General features: G+C 42.7%; 1 protein-coding gene across 3 annotated transcripts in view; it reads left to right on the top strand.

Moving 5' to 3' along the window:
• The window catches only part of edil3a (EGF-like repeats and discoidin I-like domains 3a), a 103,841-nt gene that overhangs the window by 43,207 nt on the left and 34,733 nt on the right, over window positions 1-25,901 (top strand). For all 3 annotated transcript variants that reach the window (XM_047592334.1, XM_047592333.1, XM_047592332.1), the window contains 2 exons: window positions 11,535-11,648; window positions 20,835-21,016. In XM_047592334.1, the coding sequence (XP_047448290.1) occupies window positions 11,535-11,648; window positions 20,835-21,016 (296 nt within the window). The remainder of the gene's footprint in view (window positions 1-11,534; window positions 11,649-20,834; window positions 21,017-25,901) is intronic.

Genomic DNA, 25,901 nt, shown 5'->3' with positions numbered 1-25,901 from the left:
GTTGAAGGCTAGCGCTGTTTGTGTCTCAAAGGGCCCCCAGACATATGAAATAAGTAGGTGGGCGGAAAGCTGCTCTTGGTACAATAGAGCAGTGATTACCCAGGTAAATCTTTTCTTTGTGCAAAGACAATCAACAGTTTGTCGACTCATGTGGTAATCCTACAGATAAGGTGCAACGAAACATCCCAAAAGCTCTCGAATGTGTGAGTTTACTTTTTGTCTTTGTATGTGTTTGCTCTCGGTAAGAGATGTGCTAGTTCCATTGTTCAGTGGACTAAACCTGCAGTAAAGAGACTAAATAAAACATAAAAGCAGCTTTAAGAAAGTAGCCGGTGAAACAGTAGGTCAATGCAGAAAATATCACATCTCTAACATAGTTTACAGTATTTTTTCAGCCAGCTATTTGTTTGCTTTGGGTGTGTGTGCATCAACAAAGATGGGAACCAAATCAAACATCAGTATTGCTCTTCAGCTGTCTATTTCCTCAGGTATCCTGCCGCCCACTTTCTCCATTCCTGGAGGAGCTGACCCTATCTGGCTTCTGTCAGAGAGCAGTTTGGATAACAAGCTGGGGAAATGAGCTAAAATCAAGGTGTTTAGGAGCACTTTCTCTGTGGCCCTGACACCAGTATTTTATTTACCCTTTTGCGACGGAGCCTTTTGCTTGGCAGATCAGGCCGTTTTTCCTCTGGATTATTGAATACAAAAAATGGCTCTAGACACTATTCATTATCAGGATGCCCGTGTTTGGCCTTGCTCTTGTTAGTGTTAGTCTGATGCATGTTCACACACCGTCATCTGTCAGGCGCTCCGGCCCATCATCGGCAATATAACGGCGCTGTGTCACCTTTTCCATATGTCTTGAGTAAGCCCTCACATCCTGCCAAATAAAATTGCTGTAGAATCTTACCTTGAGTAAAATGACCTTTCCATGTTAGCAAGGTGGTGCTTTGCTGGCAAAAATTACAGCAGAGACGGTTTCTTCGAAAAATCCAACGTTGCTAGTAACCCCTTGTGTTCTCTCCTCTGCAGGCACCGGGATGTGTCTGTTATAAAATCGCAACGAGCGCCATTTTTTAAAGGTTATCAAGTGTGGCACATTTATTGAAGTGCCACTTTAATACCACTATGTCTAAAAGGATGGTAGCATTTGTTGTGCTTCATTGTTTTGTTCCCTCAGATTGGTTAGCGCCGCTGTTCAGAGTGTTATAGGTTCAATAACATCAATGTTTACCGACTCACTGTAATATACCCCTCTATTTTCTCTCTAATTTAGGTAGAAGTAAAATGTCAGTTTTTGGTGGAGTTTCCATATCTCACTGGGGCCTGGTGATAAGTATGCAGAGAATTATTGTATTTCTAATACAATATATGCCTTTTATCTATAGAGCTCAAAGATGTTCCATTTATACCTCACAGCGTTGCAGCAGCGTCACTTTTCTTTTCTTTTTTTCAAATGGACATTTTATAATATAGCTTTATTTTTTATAGATTCATGGGTTAGGACAAAAGATAATGGCACAGACTGTCATGATAAAGCTGGAGTTAGAGTTCAAAATGGTCAGACCGGTGGCTTGTTAGCAAAATATAACTCCCACGGAGGAATCCAGCGCCTTTAAAAGTGCTTGAATGTTTTGTTCTTATGTTTGTCAGAGCCTGGGCTTTCTTAGGTAGCATTTGTTGAGATGAAAAAAACAATCCTTAGAAAAGCGTACCTTGGATGCTATGAAGAAAAACAGCAGAAAAACACTGACGTGGGAATCGCCTTGAACATATTTGTTCAAAGTAATACACCACCCTTCCCTTCCTCTGTCTCGAGGCCTCGAGCACCCATTCACCTGGTTTGTCTCTCCTGTGGAGGAGTTGCAGGGAACGAGCTGTTACCAGGGCCTAATTGTGTAAGGCCCCCTCGGTCACTCGAGCTGCGCTGTCGCCTCCTGGCCTCTGCAGTAAGGATGGACCTGTTGGCAGATGGCCAGAGCATAAATAGAGATGAAATTCTAAATCCCAGATGGCGGAAAAGAGCTGGGCTCAGCCCTGCCCAGGGCTTTTTGGCTGCCACTGGCAGCCAAAACAGAACGCTGAAAAATGATCAGCTTGACTACACATAGCTGCATTAATTCAGGATGGTGAGTTTGGGCCAAATTAGTATGGCTGCTGTTTTACTACAGATCGAGTTCATTCACTGTGACGGATAAAAGACATTAAGGTCAATGGTCATGAGAATTTCAAGTCTGTAAACCATAACGTGGGATTTTGCCAGGTCTGGTCTAGCGTTTTAGTACTAAAGCTGTCACGGAGCCTTCATCTTGTGTTCAGCAGAAACAGAAAAAAAGTAGTTCAGAGAAAGTATGAGCAAGAAAATAGTGTGAAATTAGTTGCTCCCGAAACCACTGAAGCATTTTAATTTGGCTTCAACATTAAACTTTGCACAAGTAATTCAGAATGTGATCCTAATACATTCTTTTGATTGGTGTGATTTGGTAATGTGGCTACCTTTTCCTTAGATGTTGTTAGAAATTTATGTCCGCCTGCTTTTCATGTCATGACTTGGATTTAATACCATTGTGTATTAATAGCGTTTTATTTGATGGTAACATGCAGACAGGATGGCTCTAGGGATGGATGGATTTTATATAGACTTTGATTGTTCCCAGTTGTTAAATCCAAAGGACTTCAGTGATCCTGTGACTTTTCCTCCGTCGCCACTTAAAACAGTGATAGTCCCATGGCCTTTTGTTCTATCCTCACTAGGGTCAGGAGGCAGGATACACCCTTTCCAGGTCGCCAGCCTATCGCAGGGCTAAGACAGAGACAAACAACCATTCGCTACTCAAACCTGGACCTTCTTGCTGGGAGGTATCAGTGCTAACCACTGAGCTGCAGTGCCGTCTGCCTTTTGTCTTGTAGTTTTTCTTATTTTTGTTTCCAACATCTTATGACTCACACCTATAAAACCAATGGTACCGTCATCACAGTGACGATTTTCATTGTCCCAAGTGGACTCTTTTTTAAAGCCTTTAATGAGCTCCTGTTCCAGTTGGTCCACCTGGACTTAAATTTCTGTTCTATGCTCAAGGACTGATGCCTCACAGTAAGAAGGTTCTGGGTTCAGATCCATCGGCCAACTGGGGCCTTCCCATATGGAGTTTGCATGGTCTCCCTGTGCCTGTGTGGGTCGTCTCCTGGTGCTCCAGCTTTCTCCAACTGTCCAGAGTCAGTGCTCGTTCCGTGAAATAATGACTCTGAAATGGTGTGATTGGTCTCTCTGCGTTAGCCCTGCGACAGACTGCCGACCAGGGTGTACTCTGCCTCTCGCCCAGTGACCCCTGGCCCTCCAGAGGACAAGTGGTTGCCGAAAAACGAATGAATGAATGTTGTATGATCACCTGCTCCATGGTTTGTCATAAATCTGGCTCTGACATGGTTCCCAGATGACTTTGGTAATCCTGTAACGTTTTTCTCCTGGGCTTCTGTGACAATACCTCTTTTTATTGTATTTTTAAATTTTAATCAAAATATCATGTTAACTATTGGTATAAATCCCTGAAAATTGTCTCTCTTTGTTTCTACAACCCTACTGACATTTGACATTTGCTTATTCACATTCAGAATACACTGCATTGTCACATACCTATGTTGTGACCTCATAAGTAGCTGCAAGGGCAGATGTCTCTTGTTATCTTTTTTTTCTCTAAATTAAACCGGAGCTTGCTCTTTGTCCGTTGCCGCCTTCTGCTTTTTATCTGCATGTCATTTAACATTCTAGTAAGTGTATCTTGGCGATGTTAAGGAGCTTGTGGATCAGACTCTGTTGTTCCTAGTTACATCAGTATTCCACTCACACACCTGCTGTGGACTCTCCATCTGTAAGCTTAAAATGACACTTAAGGCTTTCCTCCGAGTGTCATTCTACCTCCGAGCTGAGGGCTCTCCTATTCTGTGCGTCCCAGCTCCGGTGGAGCCCCGAAGTCTGCATGTCGTCAGACTGATGAGTGTTTTGCTTCTCACATACTCAAAGCTCTCTGCATTATATTCCAAGATATCTATTCAAGGGCTTCTCGAGTGCAGCTTTGAATGACTTCTCAGTGGGCTAATCCCACTTCAAAAAACATGTCCTTGGAATACACCACTCTTAATCCTGCATTCACAGCTTCACCATCTCCCCTGAAACATACAGCACGCACCCCTGTGAAAACTACCCCGCATATGAGATGAGAATTTTTGCAGAGGAGATCAATAAAGTCAATACTCGCGCTATGCTCAAGCTTTGACGTGTATAACGAAAAGCCCCACATGTATCAAACACATTTCAAGGATGCACTGGGTGATCCTAAAGCTCTGGTTCAACTGGTTGTGCAACTTCATCTGGAATCCTGTCTTATGTGGTGATAGTCACTTGAGTGGCAGGCGCACGGCAGGGATAGACTGACAGCGCAGATTGGCAGTGGAGACAGGCACTTCCTTGTTCTATCTTCTATCTCCGACTCAACTGGGAGAGACGGGGCTTGTCTTGGCCCTGTGTAGTGTGGACTAGACACATTTCACTGCACCCGGACCTGTCAAACTCAACATTTAAAGGTGATCAAACTTATAGGACGATGCAGGTCTGAGGACATGTCAGCAAAGTATAGTAACATCATAGAACTATCTGAATGAAAGTCACACAGGCATGCATTCAAAATAGATATGCACCGATTGGACATAACATTATGTCCTAATACTGCAACACAGAATGCAACAGAATATTGTTAGTCGGGGTTTTTGGGTAATGTCGGTTGGGGGGAGGGATCTCTGTGGATCAGGCTTGTTCCAATGCATTGCATTGCCTGCGCCAGGCTGCATCCTGCTTGGGGGTGGCTGCTACCATCGAGGAGTGTCATTGCTATGGGGTGGGGGTCCCTGGTCTGGTCTAGATGGATGGTACATGTCTGAGTAACATCCACATCAGTGCCCGGTTCAACAGTTTCCCAGCAGAACATTGCATTGCCACAGATGGTCAATGTTATTCACTTCTCCTGTCACTGGTCATTATGTTATGCCTGATCAGCGTATGTACCATGTGTACGTGTGTGCGTGGTGTGTGAATGTGTAATGCAGCTACAGTATATATATGCCTAAAGCTCGCATGAGCGACCCTCATGGGAAACAGAATGAAAAGCGCTCGCACATTTCTTATGACGTGATGACATGCAGATGGAAAAACGCAGCGTACGTTTTGACTTTTACTGGTAATAAAGCCTCAACTCTGCACACACACAAGCGGCTGAGATGTCCTGTTTTTGCACTGAGATATGAGCAGATGTGTTACATCAAAACTGCCAAAAATGAGCATGAGGTATGTAATATTCACAAAAGGAATAAATAAGCAGGAGGACTGTGCGTCTGTCACAGAGGGAATAGGAGAGTTGTTTTTTTTGTATCAAAACTGCAGCTCTGCTCAACATTGGCTTGTTTACATTGTTACCATCTCAGAGTACACTTGCGTGTCTAGCGTGACCCCAGTTTTTTCAGCGGTTTTCAAGGTGTTTTTATGCATGAAAAACATTGAATCGCGTGTTAACGCTCGGATATGTTTCTGTCTCACTGAATTATAACGTCATGTGCTGCTGAGTGTGTACAAGCCTTGAGCCAGCGTATACATTAGCTCATATGCTAGTCTATCTACTAGCTTATATATTGCCTTCAGTTGAACCCAGTACAAATAAATCAAATGTATCGTGACACATTGAATTTCTGTTCCCGCAACTTCCTCAATAAAATGTCTGCTAAAGAGATTGTATGTTAATGATATATCCACTCAGCTCAGTAATCTAAATCACTGGCTGTGTGTTCATTTCTCCCAGTCGTGAATTCGTTTGACGTGTGATCCCTTCTCTGTATAAGATCCTACGGATCCTACGTGAGGAGCAGCGTCAGCAGCCTCTGCCTGGGGAATCCCTAAACACCGTAAAAGACAGGGTGATTACTTCCAAGGAAGGAAGGGTGTACAAGGCCAGGGGTTAATTATGTCACAGGCATAAACAACCGTCTGTCCACTTCCTTCCTGTCGATCACTGACCGTAGAGGTCAAACCACTGTTTCTTCCCTTGATGGAGGGGTCGAGAGGGTCGGCTCGCTTACAAAACACGTGACTCTGAAGCGTCACAATAGATAAGATGAAGCCTCCCCATGGGGAGTAAACTGTATACATGTGGGCTGTACTGTGTCTGAATGCTGTAACACATAAAAAAAAAACAAGGCGTGAAAACAGTCTCGACGAATCGCCAGCTGTTTGGCTTTACTCAACATGTGACTGTGATTTAACGAAGGGAGTGGGTGAGCTGCAGGGGCACTACTGCTGGGACATTACCTGTCATTTAGATAATTAAGTTTGGGCGCATCGCAAGCGTGCAAAGATTACAGGCTATTAGTGGGCATTTATTTCAATCATCTGCGTGATTTATGTTTCGGTTTGAGGGTGTTTAGATTATCTGATGCCGCTTCATATCTATGTAAAAGTCCAAATTAGAATCCTTATTTAAGTATAGTTCAGCTCTGTGAATCATTCTTTGTTCAACAGCAGAGATAATATGCCTGCGCTGTTGAAAGAATTGGAAGGCAGAGTCAGTGGTCTCTGTGTTTAGGTGGCTGTAGCAGGTGCCGGGCGCTGTAGAGGTCAGCCCAGCCCACGGGTCCCTTGACCCCCCTGCCCCGTCCTCCCCGCACAGCCTGTTCTTCCCTGGACACACAAAAGCCAATTTAGCCCTCAGAACCAGCATTAGTACCTGACACCTAACACTATTCATTGCTCTCATTACTGTCCGACTCAGACACTTTTTGGAGAGCAATTGAAGAGTAAAGCCAGGGATCAAGATGTTCCAGGAGATTGATGAGAGCAACATGAGGGTCTGACCAGACACCCTGGAAATATATTTTGGGGATGAGAGCCTTATTTTTAGGAGGCTCGGTGCAGGGTGAGCGATTGATGATGATGGTGGTGCTGGTCACTCGTTGATTCTTTCATGCTGATCTTCATTCACGTTTCCATTCATCCTGACATAACGCTTTCCCCGCCCTGTTTTGATGGAAAAGCCACTTTATAGCTTAATGTTGAATAGCAAAACAAAACCAATAAGAACCAGACGCTAGATCAAGTATATGCCCACTTTGCTTTCCACAGAACATGCAATATACAAGCTTCATTTCAGCCACGTCTTTGTTAATGTTAATATTAAATTCACGGAAGAAAAGTGGTTTGTCTTTGTTCCCACAGTAAATAGCACAGGATTGTTTTCTGAAGTGAAATGAAGTCACTCTGGATTACAGCTCCGATCCATTTAATTCCATGTTACACATCATTTAATGTATGTGCAGTGAATGGACAAAATGACATGTTTGCCTTCCAGAGTACTACAAACCAGTGTAATTTTTCCAGTCTTCACTTGACTCAGCATTATTCTGGGACAGATCCAACAAAACACTTTGAGCCTGTCTAGTACTATTGGACAGTCAGTGTGTTGGATTGCATTTAAGTGTCTGGTATTTTTCCTGTCGTCTCACTGTAGAAATCTTTACTCAAAAACTAGCTTCTTTAATTATACATAACATTATCCTCATTCAATTGAGAACACCAGTCTAAAAAAAAAAAAAAAAAAAAAAAAAGCAGTGTTTAGCCACATTTAAAGCTTTAATGACATTTAAATGCAGAACAGTGGACTTGGATTGACCTCCTCAAAGGAACCTCTTCGGATCCACGTCTGTGACTGCAGTTGTGTAAACTGATTGTATTTACCAGACCACTGGGCGAGCGTATCTTTTTCTCCGTGCAGTTCTTTTACCCTCTCCTCTCAGTCGTTCGCAGCTTCTGCCTCCCCCGTCCTCTCCGTGCTTCTCATCTTCTCCTCTCTAGTTTTTACCAGGTGGATTAACAGCTTTTCCCCGAAGTGCCGTAATCCCTTTTCTCTCACCTGATTTACTGGCAAGTCTCACTTTCCCCGCGCTGATCTCCCAGGGGCTAATGGCCTCTCATAAAAGGAAAGCAAATTGCATGATGGGCTGGCTGTGTTTTCCACTCAGAGGTTTGCTGTGCTCCGGGGTTATTTAAGTGACCCAGTCTTGTGGTTTACACCCGCATTTGAACCGACTGGTGGCAACGAAGGATATGAACCTAAAGGTTCACAGCGGCATCACATATCGAAGTGGGATTATTACAGTGCTGTAGTGTATATAACAGTATATTGCACTGTGTGCTGAACGATCTTTACGGACACGCTGTCCATATTGCACACACTCAAGAGGTACGTCATTTTTCATATGGGTTTTCATATAGGTGTTTATATACATACACACATTCCACGTTCATTTAATGGACAGAACCCGTCATATCTCTGTGTTCACAAATGGCTATAAAATCACATTTCCCCTTCACTATTCCACCAAGGCAATTAGCAAAAACCCAATACTGCCTCTACAAATGATTTTGACGTGAAATGCTCGACCGATGTTTCACAGGGGCGTGCTCCTGTGGGCCTTGATTAATGATTGTATCGGCATTGTTATAGTTGTCGTCATAACTGCTAACAATTAGTCGTTCTTGAGGGTTAGAGGTATTAAAATAACCGAAAAGCTGAGTAGTTGAATGAGAATTGGCCAGTGTTTTTTTCTCTATCGGGCAGACCCTCAGGCAGGCATTTTTCAGTTTAATAGCTTGTTGCGTGATTGTAAGGCTCCAGTGAAAAGAATTCATTCCAACATATTCCCCACTGATTGCAGGTACCTCCCATAATCAATATGTTTCCCTCTGACAAGAGCTTGTTTGTTCATCTCTGCGCTGATAATGTGTTGCCGGTAAGAGGCCAGTGTCTAGCATTAATCACGCCGGTTAATTTCTACGTCTGTCCTGATTCGTCCTGCCGTGCACTAGCTCATCAAAGCACAGCTACAGTATGTAATAAATGACACGTAAAGTATGATTCTGAATCTCATACATGACAGTTGATGTGAATCGGCCACAGAGGAGTACAATAGAGACTGATTACTGTTAGTTTGTGTCTAATTATAGGAGGCAATTTGAAGGTTTAAACACACCTTTAACACCTCAAATCCCACCTGCCAATGGAAGGCCTCAAGCCTTTGAGCGACCAGGTCTCTTGATGCAGGATTTGAATAATGGGCTTGAGCGAATCCCATCTAAATGACATACATTTAAAAAATCAAATCTATTGTTTACAGTTGATAAAAGAGACATATTATCATTATTATTGTTTTCTCGTGTCATACTTTACTCTACATGCTATTTAGCACACAGCTAATGAGGACTCATTTGCTCACACGTTCAGCCTATGGATAGATAGAATTGTGTTTTAATGTGTGCTGTAAAATGCCCTAACAATGTGCAGGACAAAAATTAAAAGCATTTTCTTTTCCCGAAAGCTGGCTTTTGTCCTCCATCAGGGTCATTGAGAATAATTGTCGTGTCTTACTGGTTGTCTACCGTACAACATACGGTGTTGTATGGTGACTATCAACGGTAATGACTCGAGTATGTGAACCCCGGTGTACAACGAGAAAAAGATGTAACTGTGATGCAATTTGGTCGAGACGGTGCGCCAACTCTGAGCTGAGGCTTTAATGGCTTTGTATCAAATGGCTCCCAAAAATGTCTTGGGGAACAGAAAGTGGAAAAAAAAAAAAAACAGTCATACACAAACATTCATTAACTATAAACAAACAAAAGGCAGTACTACTCGATAGAATTTTTAAATGTAAAAAATGTTATGTTACGTGTTGCGCCATTGATAAAGACGTTACAACTCAAAACACCTGCTGTTCTGACACGTCTTGGCCCACCACGAAAACATATAAGCAACACGAAAACTCGACATGAGATTGTGTTCGGGTTTACTGCCAATCCCAGGTCTGCCAAGGTCCAGACGAATGAGCTGCATGTCTCTTCATGCATACCAGATGAAAAGGAAAATGGAAAAAGATGTGTGCGCAACTGAAGTTCACCTGGACGACTTATTCATTGTCTCTTAGGAAAGACTTTATTGCTCAATTTCACCAAACATCTTTTAGCCAAAATATGCTCGTCTTGTGGGTCCCCCGTGGATTCTTGGGTGAAACATTTCTCATTTCCCTCCCTCTATGTGCCTCTCTTTTTTAATTATTTTTTATTTCACTCTAGTTATTTATTTTTTTCAGAATCCTGCCCTGCTGCAGATTAGTCTCGTCTAGTCACGGTACCTCGTTGACCGTCGTGTGTGAAGCCCATGACTGTATTTCTCTGGAGCATAAGACATTCCCCGAAAAAAAAAAAAAAAAGATGTATTTGCAGATATTACAAATGTGCCCGAGTGACTATTATAGATGTTACAGATACAATCTCGGGGAAATGAAGCACCGTAACAGACTTCCTTTAATCATGTTTCACTTTCTTAAGCTTTCCAAATCTCAGGCCTAGTTACATATTCATGAAGCCAAAAATGTACCTATGAGTCACAGACAGCTCGGAGTATGTTTCGGAGGATTAAAAGTCGTGTAGCAGCCACGGGCAAGTTTGAAAATCATTAGAAATTTGCTCAAAAGTTGTTCAGAGCTCCCTCCTTTTCGTCTAACCCCCTTATGAACTGTCCTTGCAATTTCCCCCCATTAACCGCGGTGGAGTCCAAATGTGAGTGATGGCCGGCGTTGGAGTTTTGTCGCCTTCCGTAATTGGTTCGATGAATCAGAGAGAAGCTGTTTTGGGAGAGCAATTACAGAGCAAAGGTGACTGTACAGTAGATGATCAGTCCGAGACAATTTGTAATATTGATAAGTCTGTTCTGCTCTTGTCGCTTCCTGCGACGTTTGGATGAAGACACAGGAGGCGTTTAACAAGTCTGCTGCGAAAACGTACTGCCAATTTGTGTCGTCCCGTGTCAGAGGTATTTGCTAACACGGCAGATGAGACCGAGTCCAGCTGCAGTTCATCTGCCTAGAACAAACATGCGGCTAAACGAAATGAGTCTGTGTCTGGAGAGCTTGTCGACTGCTGAAGTTGGCTTATTGTTGCTGAGCAGAAGCATTTGTTCCCACAAGACAAACTGAAATATACAGCATAACGTCAGACACGAAAACAAATCAAATTCCCAAATCCTCCAAGTTATAAGTAATACATGTTAAAGGCTTGTGTTTGTTCTGCTGCTATCGCTTTATTGTTGACTTAACAACAGAATACTAAACAAGTTTTAATAGACTTTTTTCTTTCTTTTTACTCTTTTTAATTTCCCCACACAAAACATCTGTTGTCTTTTGCGTAAAAGCCAAGCGCTGTGCCTTTTTAAAAATCTAATCTAGCCTGCATTCAAGCATTCAATACTCCACCGAGGAGTTATTTTCATTTATTTGTTTCGATAAGCATTCGCCTGATGGACTGACGGAGTCAGGTAACGAACAGAGGAAATTCAATATGTGCTACCTACCAATGCATTTTAATGAGGATTAAGTCTTTCTAATGGCTTGGTTCAAATAAATGAACGCGCCCCTTTCCCTGTGTTTCTTGTCTCTTCCAGATATTAACGAATGCGAGAGGGACCCGTGTAAAAATGGGGGCATTTGCACAGATCTGGTTGCCAACTATTCCTGCGATTGCCCAGGGGAGTACATGGGGAGAAACTGTCAGTACAGTAAGTGTTCATGTTTCTTTTGAAGTAATGTTTTCATTGCAACTCTTCTCCAACTTCCAATTGATTTTAACAGCACACCTGATGCAGGTAATTACACAGCACATCGAGCGATCCGATTGCACGTGATTCACAAAGATAACATCCATTTTTATACTTCAGCGGATAGTGCGCAAACCTTTGACATGTCTGATACAAGTTATTATTATGATTAGTTGCAGTGGTATTAGTAGCATGCAGACGATCTGCAACAGTACTTAGCTGTGGTACACGAGTTCAACTCAAAATTGTTCCGTTCCATCCCTGCTGCTCATCCTTAATGAAGGAGTCAGTTGGGTGGAATGATGAGCTGTCAAGTGAAAAGGATTAATAACTGTTGGAGCCACTATGTGCTCAGTGTGCACCGCTGCACGTTGAGGATCATATGCTTCGCTGAAATTAATCCATACTTTGTCTCTCACCACTCTTCTCCTCTTATCATATTGGTAAACACACGGGCATGGATCTGATCTTACACTGCACACTAGATTTCAGTGTTCTGAGTGTGCGTCTTTACAGATGTACACCGATCAGCCACAACATTATAACCACTGACTGGAGAAGTAAATAACATTGTCACATCTTGTGACAATACAATGTTCTGCTGGGAAACTTTTGGACCTGATTGTTACATGTACCACCCACTTAGACCAGACCAGACACCCTCATCAATTCTTGATGGCAGCAGACACCCCCGGCAGGATGCAGCCCGACACAGACCACAAATGGTTTAGAAACAACTCAGAAACCTTGAAAAACGGCACAGGGTGTTGACCTGGCCTCCAAATTCACTTGGTCCCAAACTGATCAAGTATCTGTAGGACGCACTGGAACAAACCTGATCCACAGAGGCCCCTCAAAGATCTGCTGGGCCAATCCAATAGTTCTATGACTTTATCTGGTACTGGGCTGAAGTGCAACAGCAAAATAGTCAAACATGTTATTCTTGCACCACAGACTTCAATTTGTTTACGACGAAATGGCTCTGATTCATTTTAGGATTATCCAGTTACATGCAGAGCCCTATCATGAAATCCAAATTACATGTCACCAGTCTCATAATCTGATAATAATTGAGTCTGGCTGCAGCAGACTGGCAGTATATAGTATTTCTTTAAAACAGTGCAATATGTTAAGGCTTAGACACAGAACGTTCCTGTTTTCATTAAAAAAAAAAAAGGAAACATGGATCAGTTGTGAAATATAGAGAAAAACTTAATGTATAAGTATGAGATATTACAAAGTATCCACAAGCTGTTCATTTATATTGAACAATGACATATTTATTTTGCATGTTCATACAAATGCAATTAAACCTAGAGTGTAACAGTGAATAATGAAAAAAGCTATCTGGATGCTGATAAGTCACATTTTGTGTTTACAAGCCCTCATTTCATTTTTCCCAGTGGCCGTACGGAAAGAGGGAGAGCCTCTGTCTTATCAAAAAGTCGCTTTCTATTCCCACAAAGGCCAGGAGCTAAACGAGACTCCGTATGTTTACTATGCTATTGTGGGGATTTGCTCTGCAGTCTAGGAGCCTATTAGGATTAATATATCAGTGGGCTCGGAGCCCTGAGCCACATCACCTGCACTGCTACTCACAAATTAATTCTCAAAATTTTCTATCTCACATGCACCACAGTTGTTCGGTGACAGGCCAGAGCACCTCAGTATGGAGTTTGGAACATGTCTGCATAGGCAATAGAGACATTTCTGATTCGGTTTGAGGGTAAGAGGAGACGGAAGAGTCAAGAGGCGCAGGCTGACTGAGTAGATTGGATTAGTGAGTGAAACAGTAGAGAAAAAAATTTACGTCATGCTGATTGAACACGGGCTGAGCTCCATTATTTATTTAACAACGGTCATTTCCTCCCCCTAGAAATTCAATATGTGTACAGTGTATTACACAACCATTATTCAGCCAGTTCCTGTCTTATCAGTCTATTAGTCTAAAGTCTTACTAGAGTCTATTAGTATTTGAATGGCTTGTTTTGGCGGTGTACTTAAATCCTTTTTACTCTGCATTCCAAGCTGCACGTATACTGTAAAATGGCGTACACTTCCTGTCTCCTCCTGAGTGGTGACTTTCATTAAGTGTTTTGAATATAATTGGTTGCATCAGGTGAACGTGATCTCACATTAATGCTGGGCTAATGCACGACGTGTGTGTGTGTATAAAATAAATAATCTGAAAAACCCTGAATAATATATTCTTTGGAGGAGATACCTCTGCCGTCGGATCTCGCAAGAGTGGGCTGCTGAGAGACAGGCAGGTCAAGTTAATTATCGTCTGAACTGTCCGTCAAAAAAATACAATTTTAGTTTCAGAAAGTTTGGAAGATCGAGTGTTGCATTTAGTATTTAGATTATGAGGCCAAACAGTCCATTAGAGTCTGTGCTAATGTTCACTCCCACCATTGGGGTTGCAGATGCTTCCGAATGTCAGATGGACTGTGTAGGAATTGTAACCACTCTACAGGAAAAAAGTCTCACAGTCATACACTATTCACCTAACACAGATGTCGGCGAGATAACATTTATTTCCATTTGTTTAATTTGAAATTCAGTCTGCTGGACTATAACCAAACATAACATCGTAATGCTTTCAGGCTGAGCTGCGTGTTTTCAACCAGGGCTACATTTTGCTCGAATGACAGATTTGGATTGCTGGAAACAGCAACAGAGGAAAGCTTTGAAATATGTCACAAAAAATCTGACTTTACGCAGAAGGAATACAGATGTTTTAAGTGGCAACTAAAAAATCTAAAAGTTTGGAAGTGGAAATGTTAAAGAAAGGTTTTGGATTTCTGTCGTCAGTGCCTCTTTACAAGAACAATTGATGCACGTTGGTACATTTAGTAAAGCATCAATCCAGATTAAATCAAATCCAGACGACACTCCCTGTGATGAATAAACTGTTTGTAGATATTCATGTATCTTCATGTAAAATGAATGCTTTATTAATACGCTAATGTTAACATCTGTCAAGTACATTTAACACATGCAGGTTATTGTGACCTTTCATAGTTTGGGAAATCCAGAAGAGCCTGCTGCAGCTGTAACCCTGTGGAAAGCAAGCAGAGTGTGAAGTGCGGTCATAGTAAATAATTATTCCCTGTAGAAGACAGTCACACACCCTGTAGTGCCACAATTCCCCAAAATCCTCAAGCACAAATGGAAACCCTTAACGTATGGTTCCCTTGATAATGTTAATGTTTTGAATGGTTGCAACAATAAAAACATACATTTGCATAAAGTAAGCATATTCGTCCACTCCGTTCTTTATGAGAGCAAAGCTGCTGTTTTTTAGAGGTGGCAAAAACAAGAACGAAGTTCATTCTGGCCAGGTCGTTTATGCTAAACAAAAAAGTGCAGAACGTTTCCGCTTAAACCACGGCAAGTTCCAATTTCCAACCAATCACAGAATAGTTGTCAGACACCAAACGAAAAGAAAGTTCTATTTGGCTGATGTGTCGAGAACAAGTCCTGAACAAAGGCTGCGAGAAAACAATGACGTTATTCTCTTTCCACAGACCTGGTAGAGAGAACAAGTTTCTCCGTTCTTGCGGAGTATATAAGAAGTCATAGTATATAAACTCATCACTTGTTAAATATGCTGTGTGGTTGGTTGGCTCCCCGGTGTGCACAGATAAAGGTAGAATGCCTGGAATGCAAGAAATCATCATCTCTTTTGACTTGTTCCCTCAGCCCACGTCGCGTGTGTGGGCAAATCCAAGCACAGACTGTGGCAGAATAAGCAGCTGAATATTTTCTGGATGTTCTGTGCTATACCAGAAATCAGCTTGAGAATTTTATGTGAAAGCAGTAGTGAAAGTAGTAGTGGAGTTTAGGCTACTGCCTTTTCAGTTCAGTGATTACATTGCCTTCAGTATTGATTTCCTTGATCCCACGGAAGGCGAAAAGCAGGAAGTGGACTCATATCTGTTACTTGCCGAAATGAATCCTACTAAATATACAAGAAGGCATAAAATAGAGTGAGATAACACTTGGCACAAGCTCCCTCAGCCTTTCTGCCGAAGCAAATTTGGGAATGCTACTGTGGTACTTGTCCCGAGACATTAAAGCTTTCAGACACAAATTAGGCTAAATGGTTGGTTAAAGATTCAGTACTGAAGACAGGTGATGACTCTGGTGCGCCCAAGTTCCTAAAAGCATCTTACAGATACAAGGATTATAGAGCTTATAGAACTGAAGAAGCTTTTTGGGTGAGTGGTGAAACATCTTGTCAAAACTGGACGAGTCCAGTTGCCTTTTTTTTCTTTTCTTTTCTTTTTTTTTTAAACGCCTTTTGGAAGGATTATAGAGCCATCTGTCCTGAGAAGAAGCCAAATTATTAAGTACTCAAAGTTTACCTTGGATGTTCTCCCATCCATTAACATGACATAAAACCCAATGGCCCTGTTTCAAATAAATTGCAGGTGGCTGGAACCTCCGCTATCTGCTACAAATCAGCCTCACTTTTCATGGTATTTAATACAAAGTGTTAGCACTTCTGTTGTCCTGTTGGATTCATTTTTATGTCTCTGCCCCTGAGGTATTGTGTTTTCATTTCTTCTGTTTGTCCCAATTTCGGGAACATGACAACTCGGTACGCCGTTGAAGGAATTTCTTTCAAACTGTGCTCAGACATCGGCCTGGACTGAACTGAGTCGGTTTTTAGTCATTTTAGTTGTTGTTGTTCTCGAAAGTTTACTGTCATTTTGTGAGGAATATGGTTGTACGCAGCGTCGTAACACTTTTATACCGACTCCATCGGATAAAATAACACAGGAGGTATACAATAAGTGCAGGCAAGTATAAGATTTAATGTTGGCCCAGAAATAAGATAAATTGGTACTGCCTCCGATATGGGATAAATCTTAGTCTTGTCAGTACCGATACCGACACTGACCTTGGGATTGGTACTATCTATACTACATTCTGAGATGAAACTCATCTAAACTAAACTAGAAACACTGTCCTCGTCTGTTCTGAAATAAATAAATAAATAAATCTCATGAAAACCCTTATGCTCATGCTTTGGCTCTGTCTCTCTTTGTTTAATTATAGTGCAATTATTTTTCATCAAACTATCAATCGCTCTCTGACTCAATTATAAACCAGTGCCATTTGTCATCTGTGGAACCTACGGCTGACATCTGTTTTGTGTGTTTGTTATTCCTTTCCTCTGCCCCCTCTTTCTGCTGCGCGCTCATTAGTATTGGTGTGCTGGCATTAATTTCGGCGGGCCACTAATTTGTTTAGGCCGTAGGTAGGGCTTGTGGGAGATGGATTCAGCTGTCACATCACGGTAGCGCTGGTGTTAGTGATGTGTGCTGTCGCCGGGCTGATGTATGCTCAGGGGCCAGCAGGGCAAGGCCCGGGGGCTGGCTGCCTCCGCCGCTCTGACGGACGACTGGCAGGCAGCTCGTTAAATGCGGCCCGTCATTGCCACAAGGTGAGGAGGACCGCGGCTTTGCAGTAGTGTCTTGTCACAACAGTTGCATAGAATAACAAGAGAGCTGCCCAAGAGGTACAACACCTAGACAAATGTGATATGATGTGCTGAGGCAACATTGCACTTCGATCCATAACATCTGGCCTTAATGGGTAGCAACAGATGCCATCTCGTTTTTTTGGGAGTTAAACTTGAGTGATATGCCACTTGCTGCTTGCGCCAGAGAACCATGCGTAACCCCGACGAACTGAAAGTCAGGATTCATTAAGTATATTATATTGAAGCTATTGATTTGCACCCGCCTGCATGCTTTGCATTTGGTCTGGCGATATGAAGCTCAACTCAATTAACAGTTCATTTGATTGCAATGTGCAGACATTGACTGCTTGCAGAGACAAACCGTTTTGTCATTTACAAATTTGTGCACAAGTGGGGCAGCATAAAGTCAGCTCTCGGAGGTGGAGAGCGGTGTGAGTTAAATCCAGGAGTTTGTGGCCGCTACAGAAATGTACGTTCTTGCATCGCTGACTTTGACAGTGTTAAGCGAATGTTACAAGGTGAACCCGTCCAATCTGCATCCACCTCCGCTTTGTCGCCTACCGCGGCGAGGCGTCCCACTCACTTTCGTATGCACTCCAGTCGCATGACCATGGGAGCTCGAGAACATATGCAAACACCAGTCATTTTGCTCGCTTAAAAAGAACAGCCTGTTGCTTTTTTATCGTTGGGGATCAACTTTAACACCGCGGCGCCTAGAAAAATCCTGGACTCCGTTTCGCAGGTCCCTCGTCTTTCCAAGCGCTAATACACGTCTAAAAATAAAAGCTGTTTATCCTCTGCGAGTCTTTTTTAAAAGGACCAATTTAAAGTCATCCAACAGATATGGGAAAATCAGAAGCTTCTGTGAGCTTCGGGAGTAGGATAGTGCATCCACCTACACCATCCTCTCATCAGTCTGGGAGCAGTGAGTCACATATAAGGAAGAACTAGTGAAACGAGAGTGATTTACCACGCTGGAATATATAAACATATCCCTGTCAGTGCACACAGATACACTTTTTACTCTCCTCCAGCCTCCAGACGATTCCCCCGGACTGTCCTCAGACATTACTCACTGTCTCCCTTGCGTCGCTGTTGACTAGAACCCCGCTGTTTAAGCAGCTGGATAAGTCGTTCCAGAGTTGTTTTCATTGTTCCATTCTTTTCTGACTCTTGGCATTCTTGTGTGGTGAAAGTCTTCTCACAGTTCTCAGCGCTGCCAGTTTTATTCTGTGTGTGTGTGTGTGTGGGTGTGTGTGTGTACCATATGTGGGCCTTTTCTGTCTGCGTGTCAGGGCTCGGTTTTGAAATGCTCGTGTCTTGTTTAAATGGTGACGGCATCACAGCTTTCAGGTGACCCTTGCTCCAGGCTTCCCCCGAAGGCTGGTTTGCACAGACACTTACAGTTGAGCCAGCATGAGCAGGCTGTGGCTCCAGCTGAAGCCTTCGCTTGACATGTCCTCATTCAAGTTCCACTGTGGTTTTCAGGCTCCCACGCACAAGAGTTTAATCATCTGTGAGCGCAGACAAAAGCATATAATGTGAATTATATGAATCAGATACACCACTGCTCATAAAACAGAAGTATAATAAGTTCTGCCTATTACTTTAATCGCTTTTATCCTTGTTTCCGTTAGGAATAAACACAGAGAACAGAGTAGGAAGAGCCCCTCCCACATAATTTCCATCGTGAAATGGAGGCTATTGTGTATCAGTGAGATTAAATGCAGCATTTGTAATAATCCTTTCTCTTTTCTGTAATTCTGAACCATCATTCAATTCAAAAAGTGGAGCTGAAGAGCAAAATATATGTGCTTCTGCCTCTGACAGCCACAAAAATACAGCAACAATAAATGCCTTTGAAAAGGTTGCGTACACACGGAGTGAGTCAGGCAACAGCGTCTGATAAGCAGACGACAAAACCCAAAACACAAACGAGCAGAGGGACAGAAGGCACGCTAGACGGGCTTGAATGCTTGGTGCTAAGACAAACTGGAACCGCGAGAGAACACACAAGCTGAATACACAAGGAGGGGAAGGGCAATAAGCAAAAGGTGAGATTAATTGGGATGAGGCAGGCAATCAAACAGACGGGACACACGCCAAGGATCTGAACTAAAAGCTGGTGTAAGTCTCGAAATAAAACAGGAAACAATCAGCGGACGGGGTCCAACAACAAGGCGGCGGATAATAAATCACATACATATTTCAGGTTTATTTTCAGCCTCATGACGGAGAATTAAATGCCTGCTTTGTTATCTCCCAAATCACAATGTATGCAAAGACAATTTCAAACCAATTTCATGTGAGTGACGAACGTATTAGAAGTTAAGACCTGCATGATGATGAAATGGAAGTTTCACAGCCCCGAAGATAGTCACATCTGATTCATTTGTGGCGGCGAATGCGCCGCAGCTGGCACCAACAATTCACCCACAGTCAAAGCGTTCAGGGCGCTTTCTTGGCGCACCTGAGCTCCTCAATTATGATGCATTTCCGCGAGCTGAGTTATCCTATAATTGTAGGGGAAGCCCTGCGATTTGCAAGCGTATCATATTTTATAATTGCATCCATCCGAAGATGGTGGCATGCCTTAAAATCTAATGTGCGTTGATTGAAACAGGAGATGTTTTGTGAGTAAATGAGCAATTATGAAAATCTCTCGTCAAATTGTGAGAGGATTGCCTAGTTTTTCTACTACTACTGCTATATGATAAAAATTCTATGATTCTACTCTGTAGTCTGGGGTTAAGGTCTGGTCTCTGGGGGCCAATCCATGTGTGAGAATGATGTCTCATGCTCCCTGAACCTCCCTGTACATCACTCCATCTGTCTCTCTTCTTACCCTGATGCCCCATCCCTCTGGAACAGGGTCAATCTGGACTCATCAGACCACATGACCTTATTCCATCGCTCCAGTGTCCAATCTTTATGCTCCCTTGCAAATTGAAGCCTTTTGTCCCGGTTAGCCTCACCGATTAGTGGTTTTCTTAAGACTACACAGCTGTTCAGTCCCATTCCTTTGAGTTCCCTTCACATTGTACGTATTGAAATACTCTTACTTTCACTTTTAAACATACTGTTGTTTTTCTTTGATTTGATTTTCACCAAAAGTTTAAGTGATCATCAATCACGATCAATCAGGATTTTTTCCAACCACATTTCTTCTTCGAAGAACAAACAAATGAGAAGCTACTCTCAAATATATGGACTGCTCAACGAAAGGATGATGCTTTAGCCTGGAGATATAGTGTGTTGGCGCCCCACTTATAAATAGTTAAAGATGTAATATAGCGTTTAGATTTCGGGGATGATGCAGTTTGGAAGCGGTCACAGCTCATCAGGAAGGAGCGTGTGGGAGTCCTCGTAATGACAAAGGAAAGGAAATGATTATATGTATTTATATCCATTATGGTCACCTCAAAGACAAATTTTCAACAGGATGCAGTAACAACAACAAATGTCTGAGAGGTTTAAACAGAGGGACATGTATATTGACTACACTATGGAGACATTTAAGGGGCAAAATCACTGACCTTACAACACGCGGGCTTTGTGGTATTTTTAAAAAATCTATATGCACTCCATAGACTGAGCCGAACACGTATTCAAGTGTTGAAATCATCTCCCTTTTTGTCCGTCTCTTCACCCAGAATGCTCCGGACCGCTGGGCATGGAGGGCGGTATAATCTCCAACCAACAGATAACAGCCTCCTCCACCCACCGCGCTCTCTTCGGCCTGCAGAAGTGGTACCCGTACTTCGCACGCCTCAACAAGAAGGGCCTGGTCAACGCCTGGACGGCTGCCGAGAACGACAGATGGCCGTGGATCCAGGTAAAGCACAGTCGCACGAGAGACCAGGGCGTATCGAACCAGTGAAGACACAGGCACAGTCCTAATTATAGACAGACATTTGTTTATACGTCTTGAAGTGGGATTTTCAAGTGACTTTTTGTACAACAGCACTTTGCATGAATGTGTTTTCTCTGTGAAATGCAGCAGTTTTCGTCTTTGGAGTTTATCACAGTTACTATAAATTTGACAGGTAACTTCATAAGCCATAAGAAACTGTGAGCTAAGGGGTAGAACGGATGCAGATGTAGTCAAGTGTGAGGAACAATGTTTCACTTTATGGTCACGATTTTTTTTTTTTTTTTGGTGTGTGTGTCTCCTCAGCCTTGCCAACTCTTGTTTTGACTTTCAGTTGTGACAGTCTGCAGTGGCACCTTATTCTGTGTCATAGTTTGACTTCGGCAAGGTTTCCTAGCAGCTAAGACCAGAATGCACACAGTAATTATTCAATCAAATAATGGGCTGGCACAGAGTTGTGGTGGTCAGCACTGATGCCTCAGCAAGAAGGTTCCGGGTTCAGAACCAGGCCGACTAGTGCGTTTCTGTGTGGAGAGTGTGGAGCGTGGGTTATCTCCGTGTACTGCGTGTTCCTCCCGCCGTTCACAGACATGCTTGTTAGGTTAATTGGAGATGCTAAATTGACTGTAGGTGTGAGTGTGAATGGTTATCTGTCTCTCTGTGATAGACTGGTGACCTCACCAGGGTGTACCCCGCCTCTCGCCCAGTGACAGCTTGGCCCTCCCCCCGCGACCCTCTAGAGGACAAGCAACCCAACATTGAACATTTTCAATTCATTAGTCATATCAACAGTATTCTTACTAAAAACAAATGAACTGTATATAGCTTTTCATTCCCTTCTTTTGTCAGTCTTGTACTTCAGAGAGCTTCAATAGAGGGCCTTCATTTATGTCAACCATGCATGAAAAGGAGCTTTCCATTTACAGCAATGAAGCATTGATACTTGACTCTTCTATTACTCTGCCTTTGTTTAATGCAGTGCTGTTAGTCTATTCTTATTGTTGAAGGTCTTTGTAAACAGCTCAGCATGTTATATGTGGTTCATTTCTACTGCTACAGAATTGTGAACCTAAGAACTGTAGACTGATGGATGACATAAAGGCTGTTCTAAAGTGAAGCCAAAGCAAGTAGAGCTCCCCCTGGTGACTGGCTGCAGTATAGGTCACAAGCTCCACTTTCTCCATGTTTGTGAATAAACTAAAATACACATTAAGTCCATTTTTTCAAGGATGGTTTCAGTCATCATGTACTCGATAAAATACTGATGCATACTCAAGTGTCCATTTTTCTGATAACTTTTGTAGTTAGTTATTTGAAACTATAGAAACAGTATGTGACCTCACGATGACTACAAGTTGCCATGGCAATCACTCCGTAAAGCTGCCCCGTAGGACTAGAATATTAACAATAAAATAGCAATAAGAATTCAAGGTCCAACATCTCTTTGTAACTGGTGGAGACAGCGGCGAGCGTGATATTAATTAATTCATTAATATTAAACAAAACCCCGAATGAGTGTGGTTGGGTCATCGATACTGTGCAGACTCTGGTTCCAAAGTCATGGAGATGGCGCCGCCTGTATCCCCAGGAAAATAGTTTGACCAATGCAAGGAAGTCGGAGCACAGTGTCCATATTTTTACCATGCGGTCCATGGTTTCAATACATAAGTCAATGATTGTGCCTTCCTTACCTATAGACAGCTGTAGCTCCTAAAACGTCAGATGATGCATAGAGCGACTTATTATTCGTGCAGTTGTACAAAAAAAAAATATTTTTTTTCCTCTGCTTGGTTACTTCAGAGCATGTTGTCAGATATATGATACACAGACAGTGAGGTGTGAACAAAGTAGGACAGAAAGGCATACTACACGGCAACAGCACGATGGAGAAAGTGGAGCTACATGTAGCAACAGGAGACGACTAAGAGAGAGGGCAAAAAAGGGATTGTAAAAAAAAAAAAAAAGAAGAAGAGAATTATGTGAGAGAGTCAAAGATGCGGCCAACATGAGTGAGAGGAAAAGACTCTGGCACATGGAGAGGGTGAGGATAGCGGGACATAAAACATTCAGGCAGTTTGTTTGACTTTAATGATGCCACGTGGGATGCTGCGCAGGATGCTGTAGGCATTGTGTGTTTCTACAGAAGACTGGGATAATTGGGACGTGAGTACGGAGGTGTACAGTCATTTCGGTGCTCGGGGATTATGCTAAGGAGTCGATGGTGTGCCTTTGGAGCGCGGAGAGATGGGCTGCGACTGTTTGCATGTCTGACACGCGAAACAGGTTATACTGACAGATGACAGCCCCTTACAGGGCTCGGGGTTCAGATTTGTCCGGGCTGTTCGTGAGGTTTCTCTCTCTGCAGCAGTATGTGCTGTATCTTTGGACGGCAGCCAAGTTCAGCACTTCCCCCCCTGCAAACCTCGACGAATGTTTCAATCACAAACAAACATAGAGCAATACACTTTGAATAATACATCACACAGCTTCGCACAAAGCATGCAAACACCGAATATGTGTTTGTTTGTGTTTGCATCGGCCTGTGCTTGTGACTTGGGTGCGCGCACGCCGGCTTGATACCATTCACACATCTGTGCACTGTGAGAATGTGGGTTTTCCACAGCCTCGCCACGTCTAGCTCACACATAAAATTGCATTTGAACACTCGAGGGAAATATGCTGCCGGTCCCACCAATATCAACAAAATAAAGCTACAGCTGGCTGTTATGGTAGGACGAAACAATACAAATCACTTGTGAAGGCCAAGAGAGTCCCCACATATTTTAATGTGAGTTAAGCGGTTAATTAATTAATTAGTAGCCTTATATATCCGATGTGTATCTGTGTGGTCGCATTACATGGCATGTGGACTGTATGTACAGTATAACTGACTCCAGGACTCTTATTCCGCCTGGGGATTCCAGTGTAACCTTAGTTATTAAAACATTCTGCAGTCTGGTGTGGTTGAAATGTGACCCTGATGGAGGCTTTTCTGTCACAGCATGATTGCACGAGAGAAACCGATTCAAAGGTTTTGGACACACACACTAGGATGTTCTGCGTTTTTTCTGCAAAACACCTTTGGACTTACAGTAAGACAAAACCTGTTCTTTGATAAAATAAATAAACAACAACGAGTCCTAGTCTGAGGTCTCAAACTCACGGCAGCGTATTTAGCACAGCGAGCGTTATCCAGATGATTTCTGTGGAATCTTTGACTGGCTATCTGTTCCGAGGCAAAGCTGCGTCACATCACCGACGGTGGTAGGCCGCCTGAGTTCTGTTCTTGCCACAACATCTCACTGGGTGTTACTGAGCGGCTGTAACGCTGTCTGGAATGGGATACAGGTTGACAAGCCGCCGTCTCTCGGGGGGAGCGAGCTTCTTCTGATGGCCGACTATGGACGCTACACGGGTCGACATATAAACGAGACGAGAAAAAAAAGGAAAACATTAAACGCAGATGTTACGTCAGCATTTGAATAGTGACAATAAGAGACTTTAAAAAACAAAAATTAAAAATTGTGCTCGCGTGCAGCATCTTTGCATCTGTAGCTGCAGCTAAAGTCACCTTCTTTGCTTTGATACCATGGTCCTCGCCTGTTACTTAACACCTGCTGCGAAATCACCACAACTCCTCAAACAGAATCGCAACAGAAAGACGATTTTCCAGAAATGTCGGCTAGTGAACAGTGGCATTGTTGCTAGCTTATATTCTGACTTCTTTATTTCCCAGAGACTACTTCTATTGTCTTTCTACACGCTTTAAGTATCCATTACGTGCCGTGTCAGCATTTTGGCCGGACTTGCTAAGGTCTTATAGGCTGGACCGGCTGCAGCTGAATGCCTTGCAGGCACGAATGGGATATGTCCGAATGATGAAATTGTATTTAATGTCTGACTGCCCCCACATCGGCGAGTTCCTCTCTGAGCCAAAAGTCTCTTGTTAGCAGCCAGGTCGCTTGCATATGCAGCCACCTACTATTGTACTACATATTCATGATTGGCAAACCAGCCTGGAGGTGCATTAGCGTTACCCTCTGCCAGGCATCCGGTGAAGTTGTGTTGTTTTAAATGAGTATTTATTTATGTATTAATATGCCTGGAGCGCGATCTGGTAGCACCGAAATGGAGCATATATCATAAAAACGCATTTAATTCTGTTCTTCATTATTTAGCAGAAGACTTTCAGGTTCTGACGCACTCTGGTGAGACATAATTGAACCGGACACTTAAAACAGAGCAAACAACAGGAATCAAAGTTTTTATCACGACTGCGTATGGAATTATTTTCATCATTAATTACACTGTTGATCGTTTTCTCCATTAATCAATTACTCGTTCTGCCTGTGAAATGTCAAGTAACAGTGAAAAATGGCCTTCATAACTCCCCAGAGTCAAGCTGCCTTTCACTGACTAATTGTTTCGGCTCCAGTTCTTACGCATGGCTCAGATTTTCTCCTGACGTGTATTTCTTATGACACTGGTCTATGAATTTAGATTAAGACATAAATGGAAACAGTGTTGAAAGCAGATCTCTGTGCGCATGTCAAACACAGGGTGTATGTTTCCTACTTTGTAATTACAAATCTGCCCTGTTTTAAGCTGATTAATACTTAGTCCTTGCTACTAATAACATAACTATAGATGTGCTCTCCAATTAGAAATCAAAGACATGTTTGAGTATGACCTTAAATGTATGGTCATTTCTTTGGCATTAAAACTGAATAGATATTCCCTGAAGTGTGAAGTGTAGCTGTGGGATATATGCAGTCTCAGGATGTTGCATAGTGACAAAGATAGTCGCCGAACATTTTCTGCCTTTACTGAAACTTCTTCAGCGGGAAAC

The sequence above is a fragment of the Mugil cephalus genome, chromosome 8, assembly GCF_022458985.1.
Source record: "Mugil cephalus isolate CIBA_MC_2020 chromosome 8, CIBA_Mcephalus_1.1, whole genome shotgun sequence".
Lineage (NCBI taxonomy): Eukaryota > Metazoa > Chordata > Actinopteri > Mugiliformes > Mugilidae > Mugil > Mugil cephalus.
This window is presented reverse-complemented; position numbering and strand designations above follow the sequence as displayed.